This window comes from Megalobrama amblycephala, linkage group LG4, assembly GCF_018812025.1.
Source record: "Megalobrama amblycephala isolate DHTTF-2021 linkage group LG4, ASM1881202v1, whole genome shotgun sequence".
In the NCBI taxonomy this organism is placed as follows: domain Eukaryota; kingdom Metazoa; phylum Chordata; class Actinopteri; order Cypriniformes; family Xenocyprididae; genus Megalobrama; species Megalobrama amblycephala.
In genome coordinates, this window is record NC_063047.1 from 31,827,793 (window position 1) to 31,848,352 (window position 20,560).

The 20,560-nt window shown below is 35.2% G+C and overlaps 1 protein-coding gene across 2 annotated transcripts; it reads left to right on the plus strand.

Annotated features, from left to right (window-relative positions):
* The first annotated feature begins 561 nt into the window (after positions 1–561).
* LOC125267349 lies at positions 562–18,944 on the plus strand. Of its 2 annotated transcripts, XM_048188891.1 has the most exons (7): positions 562–717; positions 6,816–6,966; positions 8,985–9,118; positions 9,261–9,474; positions 9,621–9,710; positions 17,448–17,573; positions 18,208–18,944. In XM_048188891.1, exons 2-7 carry the CDS (start codon positions 6,822–6,824, stop codon positions 18,243–18,245), a joined length of 747 nt encoding a protein of 248 aa, XP_048044848.1. In that variant the 5' UTR covers positions 562–717; positions 6,816–6,821; the 3' UTR covers positions 18,246–18,944. The 2 variants fall into 2 exon arrangements, with proteins under 2 accessions (XP_048044848.1, XP_048044849.1); XM_048188892.1 differs by lacking the exon at positions 9,621–9,710.
* The last annotated feature ends 1,616 nt before the right edge of the window (positions 18,945–20,560 follow it).

Consider the following 20,560-nt stretch of genomic DNA (forward strand, 5'->3'; position numbering starts at 1 on the left):
CAGTTGAAAGTGAAAGACGTCATTTATTATATCAACTGACCTCTAGTGCCCTTTTTGTGAACTAGTTATATTTTAACCCAAAGTGTAAAGTATTAAATGTGAGCATAAGTCTCTTTTTAGTCCCTTTAGGAAGAAAAACGTCCTCTTTGCGTGTTAAAGTTGCAATAAACACATTGCAATGCAAGTTACACAAAGCAAACTGTATAATGGTGTCTCCTCTCATATTTATTGTTCCAAATTACCTGCACTGTACAAACTACACTAAATAACATAATTTTTCATGCAACCAAGGTTGGAAATCAGTCTGAAGTATAACACTTAAGTCACCTCAATGAATTAGATAAATTTATTTGTCCTGCATGCATTAGACTTTGTACATTTCATAACTGGTGCTGCAATCGAGGCAAGTTGTAGCTTGTTAAATACATTTTCTAATGCTGTGGGAGGTATAGGCAAAGTCCCCTTATTCTGTCGTCTTTATTGTAGTGATTTAGGGGGCGTTGGAAATACGCAGACCGATCGGAGCATAGCCTGCAGTAGGCTAATGATTCCAATGCAGTAATGATTCCAATGGGGGGGGCGTGATCTGACAAACGTGGGCATGCTGGATTTTAAAAGCCGTTCTGCCTTATAAATCCTCACAACATCACTGTTATCTGCAGACGCTCGTTTGGTCCAGAACAGCGAGGACGAGAAATTATTCGAAAACCAGCTGAGGTAGGCTATATTCATGCAAATCTCATTGCTAAAGAGTTCTGCCAAATAGATACAAGAAGGTTGTCGTAAATAGATTTGTTTTATACAGGCAATGTTAAATCCTAGTCAAACACCCTTCAGTAATTATTATCTTCTGTTGCTCTTTGATGTGTTGATAATGGGGGGGTGGTGTATAGCGTTATTTTACTGTCAAATGTCGAGAGCACATTATTGTGACGCGAGAGCATATCAATGTAATGCGCGAGCGCAAATCTGTCCGCTCGCGCGCGGATTTCCTCTGCTCTCGCGCAAATCTGTCCGCTCGCGCGCAGATTTCCTTTGCTCTCGCGCAAATCTGGACACGCGCGCTCAAATATACAGTGCTCTCTTATGAACTGCCTCTCCTCTTGCTCAGATATTGCGTGTGCACGCTCAAACTGTTTCCTGCGTGCTCAAACGTGTCCTGCGCGCTCAAACTGCACATGTGCGCTCACGAATCTCTCCGTGCTCTTGCAGAAATTAATTTGCTTTTGGATTAAACGCTGTCAAAAGTTATAAACCAATCAGAAGAGACGACTCATCCATGAAAATGCTACGTGGAATCGTATTGGCTGAGAGTGAACTGCGCCTGGAATTCTTTCGACAAAAATATATATTTTATTTCTTTACAATTTAATAATATTTATCAAATGTAACCTAGTCTAACTGCATCACATTACAGGTCAAACCCCTATTTATCTAAACAAACAAACAAAACATGTTTCTTAAAGTTATTGTGGTCATACGTTTTGTGTTGAAATTTTTTTTTTTAAAAATAGGTAACATTTTACAATAAGGTTTTTATTTGTTAACATTAGTTAATGTATTATCTAACATGAACTAACAATGTGCAATACATTACTGTAATTATTAATCTTTGTTAACATTAAAAATACAGCTGTTTGTTGGTTGTTTACTTCACAGTGCATTTAATAATGTTAACAAATACAACATTTGATTTTAATAACGTATTAGTAAATGTTGAAATTAACATTAACAAATATTAATAAATGCTGAAGAAGAGCAATTCATTATTAGTTAATGTTAACTAATGCAGTTAAATAATGTTAACGCAACCTTATTGTAAAGTATTACCAACAAATATCTTCTGATTTAAGACCGAACAAGATCAGGGTTAAATCGTCATTCCCTTAATACTTAATGTGGAGATCACATATACCACTAGTCAATTTCTTTTGAGGTCTGGAATTAATGATTCTGATACATCAAATACATTCTGATACATCAAATACATTTTAACAGTCACTGGTCACCACCTACTGGCAGAACAGTGTAACAACATTAGTTTCAACATTCATTTAGCTACTTATTTTAATTGCTGAAATCAGTGTATATTTAGACTATAAATTGTTATTGCAATACTTGCATTATTATTTAATGTTTGCAACACAGATGTAGCAATAGTATGTTGTTGAAAACACTTTGTGAAGCTGTTTAAAACATATAGCTTACATGACCACTGCTTTCAGCAGCAATGCAAAAGCAGGTTTAAATATTCTGGTATGATTGTAATTTCAAAAGGTTTAATAGACATAACCGAATCGTTGTCATTTAGGAATAAGATCGCGTTCTTTTGCTTAATCGTGCATACACAAGAGCTTAGGTATTTTTGTATGTCATGTTTTATACCAGACCTCAAAAGAAATTGACTATGGTGGTATGTGATCTCCACATTAAGTATTAAGGGAATGACGATTTGACCCTGATCTTGTTCGGTCTTAAATCAGAAGATATTTGTTGGTAATACTTTACAATAAGGTTGCGTTAACATTATTTATCTGCATTAGTTAACATTAACTAATAATGAATTGGTCTTCTTCAGCATTTATTAATATTTGTTAATGTTAATTTCAACATTTACTAATACGTTATTAAAATCAAATGTTGTATTTGTTAACATTATTAAATGCACTGTGAAGTAAACAACCAACAAACAGCTGTATTTTTAATGTTAACAAAGATTAATAATTACAGTAATGTATTGCACATTGTTAGTTTATGTTAGATAATACATTAACTAATGTTAACAAATAAAAACCTTATTGTAAAATGTTACCTATTTTTTTTTTTAAAAATTCAACACAAAACGTATGACCACAATAACTTTAAGAAACATTTTTTGTTTGTTTGTTTAGATAAATAGGGGTTTGACCTGTAATGTGATGCAGTTAGACTAGGTTACATTTGATAAATATTATTAAATTGTAAAGAAATAAAATATATATTTTTGTCGAAAGAATTCCAGGCGCAGTTCACTCTCAGCCAATAAGATTCCACGTAGCATTTTCATGGATGAGTCGTGTCTTCTGATTGGTTTATAACTTTTGACAGCGTTTAATCCAAAAGCAAATTAATTTCTGCAAGAGCACGGAGAGATTCGTGAGCGCACATGTGCAGTTTGAGCGCGCAGGACACGTTTGAGCACGCAGGAAACAGTTTGAGCGTGCACACGCAATATCTGAGCGAGAGGAGAGGCAGTTCATAAGAGAGCACTGTATATTTGAGCGCGCGCGTCCAGATTTGCGCGAGAGCAAAGGAAATCCGCGCGCGAGCGGACAGATTTGCGCGAGAGCAGAGGAAATCCGCGCGCGAGCGGACAGAATTGCGCTCGCGCATTACATTGATATGCTCTCGCGTCACAATAATGTGCTCTCGACATTTGACAGTAAAATAACGCCATAGTAATAATGCGACCTATGTACAGGTCCGCTCCATGGCATAGGCGAAATAAACAGTTGGCTCTAGAGCGCAAAATGACTGGCGGGCGCTACGCACGAGTTTATTTTTTTTTTTTCTCGAAAGAGAGCGCCCTCTTGTGACCATCGTGCGCCCCTACACCCGTATATTAAGCAAAAACTGACAATTAAGTATTTTAGAACTGATCGATCATCAAACTGATTAAAATAATGTTAGAAAATAATAAAATTGACATCAACGAAAAATCATAAGATTTGATAACATGTCATGTTGAACTAATTTAAACACTCTCTAATTAGCCTATAATACATCATCATAACGCTTTATTTATGTTTGGCGCACGCTGTTAAAATAGTTTTGCCTTTTATGTGCTCTGAAAGTATCTTTGAAAAAAGAAAATTATCAGGGGCACAAGGCAGGAAGCGAAATACCCTCCGCATTGCTTATTTTTAAGAATCACAGGTTGCCCGTGATGTTAATGCAGTATTTTGATATAGCCTTTTTAGAACGTAACTGACACTGTGGAACGTTTTTGCTTGAGTTAATTGCTTATTTAATTTGACTTTGACTTTAATTTATTTTACATGTAATGTTTTAATTTCTGTTACATTACTGCTTGCTTTTAATGCACCAAAAAGTGCACTAAATGCCTTTTGAAAAAGACCTTGACTAGCACTATAATTCTAAGTTTAAGAATGCCATTTTCCACTGTATGCACAAAATGGAAATTAAATATGCTAATTAGATTAACATCTAAATAAATTACATTATGTAGCCTTTATTTTGTTGCCTTCAGGCATGTTCATTTTTGAAACTGTTCTGTAATTCAGAAAACAATAGTTTTTGTGCACTTTTTTGTTGATTTTGTGTTATTCTTCAGGTGACCATAAGTCAAATTTGTTTATTTATTATCACAATTTATTTACTACTTATTTATTTTAATACTTTTCAGTATGTTATGTAGTAGGCTACTACGAGCCACTAAAGGGACATGGTGAAGGGGAAAATATGAGAAGGGAGGAGAAATTTTTTGTCAAAGTTTTTTTTTGTTGTTGTTGTTTTTTTACAAATGGTTTGCATTTCCTCGAGAATCGTTGCATTCTCTCACAAAGAACACAAAAGTTTTGCGAGGGAACGCAAAACCTTAGTGGCTATACGCTGCTTGGCATCCGTTCTAGACTATAGTCCCTTAATATGTAGCTTATAGTGCATATTGCAGGTTTAACATTTTTTTCGAGATGAATATATAACCTTGTACAAAAATACCATATAAAAAGGTACTGCAGGGTTTAAAAATGTTTTGCGAGACATAAGGGCATTAATTTAGTAGATAAAGTGACGGTCTCTGTAAAAACCGCTTTTTTTTCAGCGTCGCGTCATTTTACGTCACTACAGGGAGATGTTCGCAGAGCTCTGTGTTGATTCAGTGCAGAATATATTGGTATTTAGCAACAGCGGCCGTGAATCAGTGTGTTTTCGGTAGTTTTTGTATTCTATTTATCATCGTAATGGTAAATTATTGTGTTTGTGGAGGTTGCACAAACTTCAGCCTGTCAGGACATCGAGTACAGAGGTTTACTAACAAGAAAAACTACGCTGCTATCTTCTGTGCCGGGGTTTGTTTTGTGCAGGTGAAGAGACGGGACTTCACTTCTGCATCTGCGTCGAAAAACGCGTTCATTTTAGACTGGAGGATTATCATCCCGGCGATATGATGGAGTTCAACATTGTAATACTTCTGTAAATGATTATATTAAATGAATAAACTTACACACGCTATGCTTCTTCACCGTTTTTACTTGAATCAATTTCAACACTGATGAATACAAATTATGTACACATGCATACAGTCTCACACTCACACAAAACAGTTTTGAATGATGTGCTGGTAATGTAAATACTCAAATTTCATGCAAGCCATGTATGTAAACTTATATACATTCAAGTTCACACAACTACATAATCACGGCGTCATACATCCTCACACAATCAGTGAATGGGCACGGAATAAACTCATAACACAGAATTAATGAATAAAGGATAACATGAAATACATACAGTAAGTTAACACTATATGTTTGGCCGCCGGCGGGAGACATGATCACGGATCCGTCAGAGATGCAGCTCGATGAAGACTTACGGTGCGCATTTTAAGTTTTGTGTTTGATTATTACATTTGCTAACTACCAAATCAGTCGTGATGAGAAACGGCTATATCACGTAACGTTAGTGTGGACGGATATTAACGCGTGTGACATACGCTTGATCAAAGTTTATTCGTTTCTGTTATTAGTAATCAGTTAGGCCTACTCCTAGATAGCTTTGCTATTGCCTTATTCATGATAATAATCTGTACAATATTGTGATCTGAGCACATGTCGTTAACGTTATATCTATAAGCTAACACCGGTCCCTGTCCTGTTCTCCACTGCTTCTCCTCACACAACAGCTCAATTTGTCTCTTTTGACCGTTATTCTGTCTAATTCTGGCCTGTCCCTGCTCTCTTGACCACATAGCAGGCTAATTGTATGGCTGTGATTAGTTATACGAGTATAAATAAGCATTTACAATTTCCTCAGCATCCGAACTGTCATTGCGATCCATTGTTTTCCTATAGTTTATATTGATCGCGTTCCCTTCAGTCACGTCACGTCCGATTTGGCATTTTTCAGATGCGGAAGTAAAATTCTCTCACAAAAAACGACTCCAGAAGCCTATGTAGCGTATTTATGCGTGTTTTTTCAAGAAAATCTATTTCATACATTATTTTTCTACACATTGAATCACTAAAGCTCTAACCTGCAATATGCCCTTTAAGTAATGTATTTGCTAGAATTCGGCCAATAAACTATGGACAGTTTTTTGGCGGACGAATTGAGTGTTACAAAAGCAATGAGAGTTTGTGAATTAAACTGTAGCCTACCACAACTTAGGGACATAGTGATGGGAAAATGAGACTGGAGGAAAACATACGTTTCAATAGCCTACTTTTCCCTTTGCTCTTACAAAACTTTTGTGAAGGAAAAGAAATGAGGTGGGAGGAGGGAAAAATTTCTCGATAAACGGAAATTTAAATCAAATTTTTTCTTCCTTTCTTTCAGTGTGTGTATGTTTATATATATATATATATATATATATTGTTTCTGCTAAATAATCATTTGTACTATGACGAAATATAGGCTATATAAAAATATAGGCTATTAAATTTAATAAAAATATATTTCTAGTTTAATTTTTGTTGTGCGTAGTGACTGTGATAGGCAATGTAGTTAGCCTACATAACTAATGTCTTTATTAAATTTTGTAACTTCAGATGTTACAGTCTATATTACCTGTTTGTCTATGAATGTTTCTTTATCAGTGAAAGATGCTTTCCAAAATGACAATCGAGAAGATCAGAACAGCGGTACTGACAGAGAAAAGTGGAAAGTGTGTGTGCGTTGAGAGAAAGCGCAAGCCCTCTTCATCCTATCAGCTGGTCTTGCATAACCATCAGGGAGACAGCCCTAAAGGTTTGAACCTGTGCTGTTCCCACTCAAAGTTTCATATAATTCTTTGCTTATCCGATTTTTGGAAAAGCAGTGTATATCTTGCTAACAAAAATTAAGTTCTAAATGTTTTTCTAGCATTCCCATTAAATTGAAAACAAACTTTTAAGGTACTTTGAGAGAACCTTGCAAGAACATTAGCCAAAGTTCTGAGACCGTTCCCTGTTAGCTGACTAATTACACTGTATTCCTAATTAAAAGTTTATCAGTTATACTGACTGTGATGTGAATGGAGCAGGACATTACTGTGATTAATTTTGATCTTCTGTGGAATCACAGTGATCACAGTTACTTCAGGATTTTTTTACTGTAAAGTTTTGATTTTTGAATGTAAAATGTAAAACTAAAAAAATGTTTAGGTCAATAATAACCTTAATAAGTTATTAACATATAATCAGAGGTGTAAAGTACTTGAGTAAATGTAATTAGTTACTGTACTTAAGTATCTTTTTGGCTACTTTGTAGTCGTACTGAGTATCAAAGATATTGGCAACTTTTACTCTCTACTTGACCTCATTTTTAAACAAGTAAATGTACTTTTTACTCCACTACATTTGTGATGAGTAATGCAATTACAAATTAAATTTTTCATGGCAGCTCAATTTTTCTGCAGCAGTTTGTTTCTGATATAAAGAAGCGATATCGCCATCTAAGGGCATTGAATGCACTATATCTTGTGCATTTTGCCTTTACTCGCCCAAAACTTGTCAACAATTATATTTTACGTGAATGTGAGTGCATTAGCAGGTAGTTGCTGATCGCAGGTGTTTGATTTATTGGTCCCACTTTATATTAAGTGGCCTTAACTACTATGTACTTACATCAAAAAATAAGTACAATGTACTTATTGGGTTCATATTGAATTGCAAAACACTTTTGCTGCTATTGAGGTGGGATACGGGTAATGTTAGGGAAAGCTTTGGTGGTAGGGGTAAGAGTTAAGGGATGGGTCAACAGTGTAATTATAAATGTAATTACAGAAATTAATTACAGATGTAATTGCATGCAGGTGTTTTTAAAATATAAGTACCATGTAAAAACTTGTATGTACACAATAAGTGCATTGTATCAAATGATTAATTTAAATGTAAGTACACTGTACTTAAGGCCACTTAATATAAAGTGGGTCCATTTTACTTAACATCGTTTTATTTATCCGCTTTATTGACAAGACCGTTCTGATGGATATTGGTTTACTTATGGCCTTTCTGTGCACTTGAGCTCAAACTGAGACTTTTGTAGATATTTAAAAGGTTGTGTCGACCTTGATTTATTGCAATATTGAGGTGTTCAGTTTAATTTTGATTTTAGAAAATAAACTTGATTTCTCATCTTACAAATCAATTGTTTCTAATTATCACTGTCATGTCTCTCAGGACTAGTGCATCTCTGAGCCTATATTCAGCATGAGTAAAATACTTAAGTACTGTTAAAATCAGATACTTTAAGACTTTTACTCAAGTTGTATTGGAATTGTAACTTATAGTGGAGTCATTTTCAGTGTAAGGTATCAGTACTTTTACTCAAGCATGGTTTTCAGGTAATCTTTACACCTCTTCATATACTAGTTAACAAATCAACAGTTCATGTGCATTCATATCTCTGTGACATTAATAAAAGAGTAGGTTATCTCAACTGAAGATCAGTGACAATAAACAAACATATATTTAGATGAGAAATAAAAACAAGTACCTAAATGTGACAAAAAAAAAAACAGAAAACAGTAAAAAAAAAAAGAAAGAAAGAACAAAAAAAAAAAACAGAATTTGACACAATGCATGATATCAACTTAGTAGTAGTGTAGATTATTTTTTAGTGTAGTGTTAATTTTTTTCACAATTGAACTTTGAAATAATTATGTGAAGCGTACTTTTTGTTGATGTTTTCAGTGAAAATTACTATAGCCAATTAATGAAAATGTTTCCATAGTGACTTAATACTTAATATAATGCTAGAAATATGATTTGTCTTTTCTTTTTCAGTCACGGTGTATGATATTTCACGTGATGATACAGAAAGAAAAGATACAAAAATAAATTACATGGCGTTTTGTTTTGAGGATGGCGATAAAAATACATTTTTTCCTGTTGCTGATGGTACAAAGAACAAACTTGAGGTAAGGTCTCAGACACTCTCAGAGTTCTTTTTAGAATATTGTTAGACATGGTGTCAAATATTTCTTGTGCTTTTGTTTTCTAGTTTCTGATTTTATAAAATCTGAAATGTTTAACAAGGTCTGCTGGCTCTCACATGCACAGGTGGTCAAGAACTCAGAAAGTTCAATAACTGAGTTCATGAAAGATACCTTTAAAGAAAAATACTTATTTCAATGGGGTAAGAGTGGAACTAATGACTGGCAGAGCTTGAAATCAGTGGCTGAACCCAACATGTTCCTGTGTGTTGAAAAAGGAAGAGGAAAAGAAAAAGTGACCATTAATTCAGTCGAGGAGCCAAGTTTTCAAATCAAAACAGGTATTTTGTCAAATGTTTGTAATTTCTATATATAATAGTATATGTTAAACCGGAGTGGTGTTCTACATTTTAGCATGTTTAGCACAATACATTGTAAAATCTGCATAGCAAGATAATCATCCATCCATTGATTTTCTAATCTGTAGTAGAAACCCTTTTCCCGAGAACTCAAAACTCTTCTGGGTCAGACGAGACTCAAAACTTAACTCCACAAAATCTACGTGCCACTTCAAAAGGTACCTATCTTATATGTGTATGGCTTCACTTTTATACACAGCAGTGATATAAAAGGGGACTCTTTTCCCTTTATCACTGTATATAGTTTCAGATATCCAGATCAGAGGTGTGAAGAGCAGCAAAAATAACTCCATTATATGTTACAAGTCACCAATTCCAATATGACATTAGTAAAAACAGTAGGCCTACTTAAGTATTTTATTTGTACTGAATGTAGGCTGAAAGATAGTCCTCAACACCCAAAATAAATGCCAGCAAAAAACAAGAAACAGTTGATTTGTGAAAGAGCAATCACATGTTTATTTTCTAAAATCAATATATCACCTCAAAATTGCAATAAATCAGGGTCGAGACAACAGCATCTACAAGAACTCAAGTCTCAGTTAAGCTCAAGTGCCCAAAAAAGGAATAAGTAAACCAATATCCTTTAAAAGGATCTCTTCAGTATAACAGATAAATAAAATAATATTAAGTAAAATCAAGTATTCAAATCCTACTTTCACTGGACGCGCTTGATTTGGCTTCATCACCGGCTGCAGCCATGTCCTCATCTCATATATGAAACACCTGCAATTCATTACGCAATTGCATTACTCATTACAAATGTATTGGAGTAAAGAGTACATAGATTTATTCAAAAATGTAGTCAAGTAGAATAAAGGTTACTAATATTTTTGATACATTTAGTACAGAACAATTAAGTACAGTAACTAATCACATTTACTCAAATATTTTACACCTCTGATCCAGATATGCTTTTAAGGTTGTGTGCGTATACTCATGTGCATGGCCTGACTTCCATTAGTCCTAACCCGCCTTTATCTTTTGTTTGATTTGTTCAGTCAGAAATTATTTGCCGCATTTTCACTGTCGGGTCAGTGCGAGCGAGGGCTATAAAAAGGCCAGCCGGGGCTTCAAACCCATAATCAAATAGCTTAAACTTGTATTTCACAAGTTCGCCTGCCCATTCAGTCTGAATGGTTAATGGTAAAACAAACTTGGCTTGCTGTCCTCGAAGGAGGCCGAGGCTCGGCTCGAGCTCCGAGTTAAACCCCCCTATAACAGTACTGCATAGAGGGAGAATAAGAGAAATAGACAGGACTGAATGTTTAGGCTCCTAGGTCCGTGTACGTTTTGATAGTTTGTTTACTATGGAGTCAAATTAATGCCTTAAAGTTTTGCACAAAAATAAAGTTTTGCAAAACAAAAAAAAAAAAAAAAAAAAGAATTGAGCAATAAAAAAATGTTTTGCAAACAAAAATAAAGAATTGCAAAGGAAAAATAAAGTATTGAGCAGAAAAAAATAAGTTTTGCAAGCAAAAATAATAAATTGCAAAATAAAATAACGTAGTGCAAAAATAAAAATATAATCAATTACAAAAATCAATGACAGCTGTAATCCTATTTTATCTTTGCCACATATTTTTCATGCTCAAACCTACTAAATCATTTGCAACGCTCATTTTATTCTGCGTTTCAGTCAAGCGTGCGCTCACGATACCGGCTTTCGTTTGCGCTGCACTGTTCTGTGCGGTTCTCTTTATGGCACTGGTTTGACGTGGGGGTGGAGTCAAGAAACGGGGGCACGCCCACGCGAAACACGTCATCGGCAGGAGACACAGATCGCAACAGAACAGATCAAGCATAGAGACAGAGCGCATTTATTATAATCTGAAAACCATGCCCACCGGGGGAAAAACAATCCAACCGTCTCCATTGACTTTGTAATGCATGAGGCTGCCTCCTTGTCTTTTCTGACTCATTACAAAAAAACAGAACAATGCCTAAAAGCTGCTGTGTGACAAGGTGTACAGCTAACAAGCTAAAAAACCCAGAAATAAGTTTTTATAAGCTGTCGACCCCAAAAAACGAATGTTTAAGGACACAAAAGTGGATACAGGCAGTGAGACAGAGCACAACAGGTCATATTACTATAAGAAATGCATTGGAGGGGGTCGTAATCGGCGACAACATACGCTAAACAAACCAACAAAAACAAACCATTCATTATTTTTAACCATGTCAAAGAATTATTTCACCTGTCGCTGATTACGTTCCCCTCCAATGCATTTCGCGGGGGCGTGCCCCCGTTTCTTGACTCCACCCCCACGTCAAACCAGTGCCATAAAGAGATCCGCACAGAAAAGTGCAGCGCAAAAGAAAACCAGTATCGTGAGCGCACGCTTGACTGAAACGCAGAATAAAATGAGCGTTGCAAATGATTTAGTAGGTTTGAGCATGAAAAATATGTGGCAAAGATAAAATAGGATTACAGCTGTCATTGATTTTTGTAATTGATTATATTTTTATTTTTGCACTACTTTATTTTATTAAGCAATTTATTATTTTTGTTTGCAAAACTTATTTTTTTCTGCTCAATACTTTATTTTTCCTTTGCAATTCTTTATTTTTGTTTGCAAAACATTTTTTTATTGCTCAATTCTTTTTTGTGTTTTGCAAAACTTTATTTTTGTGCAAAACTTTAAGGCATTAATTTGACTCCATAGGTTTTCCAATTTGAAATGAAATACGCAGAAACGAGAAAACGGTAGTTTCCCGTTTTTTCGTTTGTTAAAAAAAACGGAAAAACGAGATTTTGACTCGATTTTCGTTTTTTTCGGGTCAAGGATAGAAAACGGAAACACGACTTCAAAACTCGTTTTCCACATATGGGCGGTCATTACACGCCCCTTTCAGCCGATTGGTCTATCAAATCTGAGCCAATGACGTCATCTTCAGTTCGTTCAACAAAATAATATTCCTCAGTAGATGTCATAAATCGGCTTTCTTCTGTGCAACCTAACCCGTATTTCACAGAAATATGTTTGCACAGATTAAAAAAAAGTTTAAAAAACCTACAGTAAATTTAATTAAGTCTGTTTTTAAGCTGTCATTGTGTTTTTAAAATGTAAAATGTAAATGCCTCTACATCTGTTACCAAGCGCATGACATCCTTTGGGCTACTACCACCGATCAATAGGCTATACATAATGATAGACTATTCTCTATTATAGATCAGTGGCTACTGCACTCATTTTTATTTTATTTTTATTTTTTTCTTATTTTAATGTTTTGTTTACATTTTATACATTTAAATTCAATCATTTAGCAGACGCATTCCTTGCAGTAGACCATGCAACGTCAACTGGCGGCCCGCGGGCCAAATCCGGCCCGCCAGAGATTTCCATCCGGCCCCCAGAATAATACTGAATTCAGGAATAGCCTTGTAAGAGGAAAAAGTTTAGGGCTGGTCCGAATACCATTTTTTGATGAACATCGACTATTCGAAGCTTCGGAGAGAGGGGCTGAACATATTTTTCTCTCTAATAAAGGCAGGAATCTGTGTCTGTATATCCGTTTGCATTTTTATTATTTCGAGAACCGTTCATCCAATCGACTTCACAGGGGAGTGCAGTGTCGCATTTGGTGCAATATAGATGGACACGCGAGACGCGACACATTCAGAATTAATAAACTTTTAGTAAACTACAGTTAGAGCAGCGCGAGCGGGAAGCGGCGCACCTCACGCGGGCAGGGCTTATGCTCCGAGAACGGACACTGCACTAGTGATATAAAACGCACACACACAGGTCTGTTAAATTAAGCAATACTTTTAAGGTAGTCTAATAATTTTCTGACTAACAAATTGACACAGAAATTTAAACAAAGAAAAACGAAATTAAGTTAAATTAAAAACGAGATTAATTTAGATTGATAATAACGGGTAAAAATGCTAATACATTTTGTCTATTATTCTATTTTCCACAATGTCAAAGCAACAAAACACAAGCTCAGACATGCACAAACTCCGCTGTTCTGCGCTCTAGCCAGAGAACACTCCCGTTGCTGGAACACGCGTCGGTTCTATTTCTAGCATGCACGCGTTTTCTGCGTGGCTCGAGCGCGCCTGAGACGCGTGTCTCAGTGTGCAAACTCCAACCTGTTAAATATGGGAGCCGAAATAAAAACGGACACGCCACGCAGCTGAGTCGCTCACGCAGCCAGTGTGTCGCCGGCCTTATTCAAGGGGGAATGAGAACCGTTTTTTATTTTTAATCTAACGAAACAAAAAGCCTTCTGAAAAGTAGCTTGTGCCATAGCCTGCCTTCAGTCAAGAATGACGATAAACGCGTTCTCTCATTGAACATCTTTTATTGTTTCACGTGCTCATTTTTTCACAAATGTCAAAATTTTCCTTGCCTGGGATTTGCGCACAATTGCGTGACAGTGATGGACAGCTTGAAAGCCTCACAAATATGAAGCCTTAAATATCGCTATCGCCCCCTGGTGGCTTGCTGCAGTACAGGTAATATGTAAAAAATAACATAAATTTGGAATTAGAATTAGTATATCAAATAATAACATACAGTATTAGGATACAATTCGAATTTTATTTTATATTACGAGTATCTGGCCCTTACAGTGTCTGCAGTGAAAAATTCTGGCCCTTGGACAAATATAGTTGATGACCCCTGCAGTAGACTATGCGGTCATATTAGAAAATAGGCTATCCACTAGGTGGCAACACCTAATAACGTTATCACCATCGGGGGCTTTTTAGTTTCCCTTAGCTTATAAATGGCCATACAGATTTTATCTCTTAAATTAAACACTTTTATGAACACAGTGAACATTATTATATGTCACAGTTTACTTGCTATTCTCACTTTTTCTGTCTTTCCTTCGATTTTGAATGAATTAGCTATAAATGGCCCTGAACAATTTACTTTCAATTTCGATTTAACGGCTATTGGCGATTCTGCGTCAGTTGCTTTAGTGGACAACAGCAAAACAAAAACTCTCGTATATTAAACATAGAACTTTTATTATCTTTGTAATTATTTTATTATCTTTTATCATCTTTGTAATTATTTTATTTTGTATATATTCGTGGCTTAAACAGCGGGAAAATTTACTGTATGCAGTTCTGTGGATGTTTTGAAAAACTTAAACTAAACGAAAATTATTGTTGCTTTGTCAATATAATTTCTGTTTTTTCCCCCTGACTTTTTAACTGATGCGATCATCGTTTCATTAACCGACAAGATTATATTAAATTAGAATTAAACGAAATTTGATAAATGTCTGTGAATCATTACAAAAAAAAACCAGGGGTTTAGTTTTAGCCTACATGAACAAATAGCAGAATAAACAACAGAACATGAGGGTTCATCATCATCACGCACCTGCAGCGCTTCTGTGAACGGAGAACAAAGGATTCAATTATATAAAAGGAATAAATAGCCTATGTCTATGCGCGAAATTTATTTCACTTAAGTAATTAACATATTACCAAAATGAAAGGGGAAAAAATGCGACAATATGAGTGTCGGTTCATTTTTGAGAAGTTCACAGAAAGGAAACCGAGACGGCAGAACATTTCTTTGTTTATTTTACGAGCAATGTTTTGTTTTTATTGTGAGTGTACAAAAATAATAGGCCTATTTAACCCTTCACAGATTCGAATGGTGTTACATATATTTGACCATAAATGTCTGAGTATTTTATGTTGTTTCCGCTTTTATAAGAAAATTCAAGTGAACGCGTCGGCGCCTCACGCGCAACATCAGTTTTAGTAACTTGACATCGCAGCCTGTTAACTGTCAAAATAACATACATTCAACCAAATATATAAAAAGTTATACTGCTCATTTTAAGTAGTCTGTGTAGGCTGCAATAAAAGCGTTTAAATAATAAATATAGTTTAGCCTCCAAATCGTGAATATTGAAACATTTGGATTTGTGTCAAATTAGAGAGGTATAGTTATAACGCCGGTTTCTGTTTCAATTCAGCTTTAAATTAATTCGTTTTGGCTTAACATTTATATATTATTTTTGTCATAACTAAAATAGCTATGTAGCTGTAATTTTGATCTTTAATGTTTGATCTTTACATATTCCCTCAATCTTTTAACCAAAGGGTTATTAACATTAGCCTATATTCAGCAGGCAATGTTAGGCTATATAAAATAAATAAATAAAGAGAGATGAGCTATTGTTCGTTTTTCAAAATTGCTTACACTACGTATTTATTGTGATTTATTCTATTTATTCAAAATAGAATAAAATAAAAACTGTAGTTTTAATAAAATAAAAATCTGTGCTTTTTATCCGCTCCTCTGTGTGGGTAGTGCAGTTTCACTATGCATATTAAACTGCAAACAGCATTACAACAGTCTGTGTGCTGATTAACATTTCTGAAATAAATATTTCTGTGAAATACGCGTTAGGTTGCACAGAAGAAAGCCGATTTATGACATCTACTGATATAGCGGCAGAGGACTGTTATTTTGTTGAACGAACTGAAGATGACGTCACTGGCTCAGATTTGATTGACCAATCGGCTGAAAGGGGCGTGTAATGACCGCCCACATGTGGAAAAGGAGTTTTGAAGTAGTGTTTCCATTTTCTATCCGTGACCCGAAAAAACGAAAATCGAGTCAAAATCTCGTTTTCCCGTTTTTTTTTAACAAACGAAAAAATGGGAAACGACCGTTTTCTCGTTTCTGCGTATTTCATTTCAAATTGGAAAACAAACTATCAAAACGTACACGGTCCCTCCTCCCGAACCTACGTTTGGAACTACATTTATCATTATTTCACACAGAAGGGCACACATAGGGCCTATTGAATCGCATCTGCTCCAATTTATTTGTGATCACATGGCTACGTTAAACAGCTTCATTAAGGGTACGTTTACACGACAATGATGTACTGAGAACGGAAACATTTTTTCGCACATTCACAGAAATACCTTAATTCTGCCTTGACAAATAAGGTGGATAGACTAGACACGTAATGCACGTGCATGCCGTCAACGTTTTCACAGTTTCGTGTTTTTGCAGTTTACATGGAGATGACAACGGTATCGTTTTCAAAAGTTTGCAATTTGAAACACGTTTTCAAAAGTTTGCGTTTTCAGGCCACCAAAACGCATGCCGTTGTCATGTAAATGAACGGCCAAAACGCATAAAAAGTTTTCCATTTAGCCCAAAAGATTGCGCATTTAGAAAGATACTGACAAATTCTCATAATTATGTTCATGCCTTATTTATTTTACAGGGAGGGAATGATATTTCCACTAAATAATGTAATCTGAATAGTTTTGAATGCTCTCTCCTGTCTCAATAGTCTTGCGTAGCCAGTCCTTCAAGACTGACGGCAGAAGGTCTGGAATCGCAGCTTTCATTGGCCAACTGGTCCACCCAAGAGGACGTTTGACTGACACGAAACGCAACCAGTCACAGTTCGTTTTGTTCTGAGTCATGTTTAGGGGCGTGGAAATGTAAAATCGATGTCACTACAATAACAGACCGGCGTGCATCTCGTTGACACAGTTGTAAATACGACGGCATTCTTCTTCCACAAGGGGGTTTGGCGTCATGGCATTTATGTCCTGGCGGACCGTTAAAGAACGTGACACACACGTCTCCCGGACATCCTGTAGAATTCAACCAACCAGATGACGACTTTGAAAATCCTGAAGTGTTTCCATTCAAAGTTGCGAATTTAACTTTTGCACAATTTTGGAATATCGCATCAAACATTTGCGAAAAAAGCACTGTTTCCATCGAATGAGTCGAAGAGAAAAAATTGTCACTTCCTGATAAACTGGCACTAAATATCACTAAGAAAAATGGATGTTGCTGCATAGTGGTGTTCTGCATTCTAGCATGTTTAGCACAATGTGTTGTAAAATCTGCATAGCAAGGTAATCATCTTCTAATCTGTGCTAGATTTACAGGTGTCTGAGATTCCATGCAAACTCAAGTATGCGAGAATTCAATGCAACTGGTCTCCTGAGTCAGCCAAGACTCGAACCAGATATTCAACACTAATAAATCAACGTGCTGCCTCAAAAGGTACCTATCTTTTATGTGTATGGCTTCACTTTTATACAGAGCAGTGATATAAAAGGGGACTCTTTTCCCTTTATCACTCTAGCAAGAGTGCTGCTTTTCCGATCATCTGCACGATGATTGCTTATTGTAACAGTGGGCTACAAGAAACAAGAAGTTTTATATATATGTTTATATATATATATATATATATATATATAAAATTTATTTATTTATTGCATGTTCTCATCAACATGCACTTGTTGAGAACATGAGATAAATAATTTTTCTATTAATGTAGCCAACTTTTTCCTTTTGTGATTACCAATGTTTGTTCAGTCCAGCAAGTGTTCATCTTGAAATATTACTAATGATATAAAGTATATTTTATAAAAATCAGTAGAATCAGTAAAAAAAAGTTTTCATAGCAAAAACACATGTACTACAACCTGAAGGTGAATTATAGGCTACTAAAAGGCCTTTTACCTTCCAAAAAAGTATAAACTATCAATCAAAGGACAGAAGGCATGTAGAAGATTGTTTTTCAGCAAAGCTTTGATAATGTTGACAATTTAGAGGCCTTTGAAATTTGCGTATCAAATATGATCCAGAATTTTAAAAAATGAATTAAAGGGAATCTCTCTCATTGTTTTTTCAGGAAAACCAAGGAAGAATAAGATGTCAATGAAGATCTGAATCTGAGAGCAAATGGAGTGATTCCTTTGAGGTTCTTTGAGGCAGGGGCATTTTGTCCATTTCTTTGCATGTTTGCCTTTTTATTGTGACCTAGAAATATTCCTGACATGCAGTATATAGGTTTAAAATCAGTTGCATTGTTAGTATAAGAACGCAACAGGCTCTATATAGTTTGACACATTAAGTATTTTTAGTTATACTTGATCATAATTACATGGCGATACATATAGGAACATAACCCTTTAATATCATTTCCTGTATTGCTTAAATCAAATGCATTTCTTACTGGTAGTCAATTACTTAATTTCCTAAAATATTTGCCTATTCAGACCTTCGACTTCTGAGCACACTACTCATCATTTTATTGCGTAGGGTAACATGAAGATAAGGTCCACGACTGGATCCAATAGGGATCAAACCAGAAAAGATACAACTGCTCAGAATTAAATTACTATCAAGAACTACATATCTTGTTAGAATTACAAACTATTCATACTATTGATACTATAAAATAGCATAGAAGAGTCATTACCCATATAATGCATTTACTTCATGCACTTATTAGGTGCAGCTTTCCTTATAGTGGTAAGGGAGGGACTGCTGGATGATCACACATTAGACTGTAAAGTACATGATAGTGCATACAGTAGTAACAGCGCGTAATCTATATCAGTTTTTTCTCAACTCCAGTCCTCGGGACCCACTGCTCTGCACATTTTGTATGTATCCCTTATTTAACACACCTGATTTAGATCATCAGCTCATTAGGAGAGTCTGCATGAACTGAATTGAGTGTGTCATATAAGAGAGACATACAAAATGTGCAGAGCAGTGGGTCCCGAGGACTGGAGTTGAGAACCACTGATCTATATAGTACGTCATTTGGGACGGAAAGAGGAGAGTCAGCAAAAACTGTGAAGAGCGACCACTTGTGATGAAGTGGTTGAACTGCAGACCCAGATGACATGTTGTGTAATGTCATTTGTTCAATTCTGCTCAACTATGAGGCATTGAAGATGAGCATAAGATCAGCATTTGAGGATGACTTTTATCACTAATGTGCTTTGTACTAGAGTTGGTATATAGCCTATGTTACATCTGATATGCGTAGTTTTTCTAGTAGTGATCTGCACGATATTCTTGTATTTATTAACCATATAATGTGAAAGCCTAATAAATGTGAAATAACATATAATTAGCTCGCTATGCAAGCTTACTCTTCTTGTTGACCCTTTTGCCAAATATGAATTTTATATCTGCTGATGTATTTCTTTCTTTATTATTATATTTTGTATATTTACTTTTAAATTCATATTTTCAGTATTCTCAAGAAAGATTTTTATATTGATGAACTCCCATAAGGCAAAAAAAAACAAAACAAAAAAACAAGAAAAACCATTACAAATGAACTGACTGATGATCTTGTTGAAATGTTTCTAAGTGAAATATAAGCACTGCTAAATTCTGTATTATGCATTTACTAAATAATATATGCAATTGTAATGCAAAAATGCATAGTTTAAAATTAAGCATATCGTCCTGGATAGTATAAGCATTATGGTGTTCAACTGATATTGCAATCTATTAATGTGCTGTTTTACTACCAAATAAGCATATATTTATATAAAGCATTATATAAAGCATATAAGTGTCTTTGTCTTGTATGAATGACGATGAGAAAGTGAAAAAGCCTGTCATCTGCCCTTATACAAATCTAAAAAAACTGGACAAATGATATGGCAGTATTTGAGCGAATTTAGGGACAAGTATATGCATTTTAGCTTGTTTCCGCATATATATCAGAACATACATGGCAACACGAAAGCTAAATATAGCACTGGAAACCCTGCAGTACACAGAAGAGCTTCTCTGTCATGAGTCACATCTCTCTGAAGCCCTCCTGGTTAAGCTCCTCCTCATCACACTCTTCAGTTTCTACATAGTGTATTACTGTCCTCCAAATCTCAATCGCTGCTCATTATTCTGACTTTAGTGTAGTCATTTTGACAGACACTTTTATCCTATAACTTGTAAACATTACAAGGACTTACAGTTAAAGAAAAGTTCCATGTTGATTACTAATAAAAATGACAAAAACACACAACAAAATTACTAAAACTTGAATTGAAAATATATAAAAATAAATTCTAATTCAAAATAATACTGGCTCTGGTGTACATATTTAACACAAGAATAGACAGAAATAAGAATTAAGAATTTAAAACAAAGTAAGAAGACTTAGTTACAGAGGTGCACATTAGGTATGTGCTGTATATGCACTTGTATAAATATAAATATGTATTTACATAAGTATT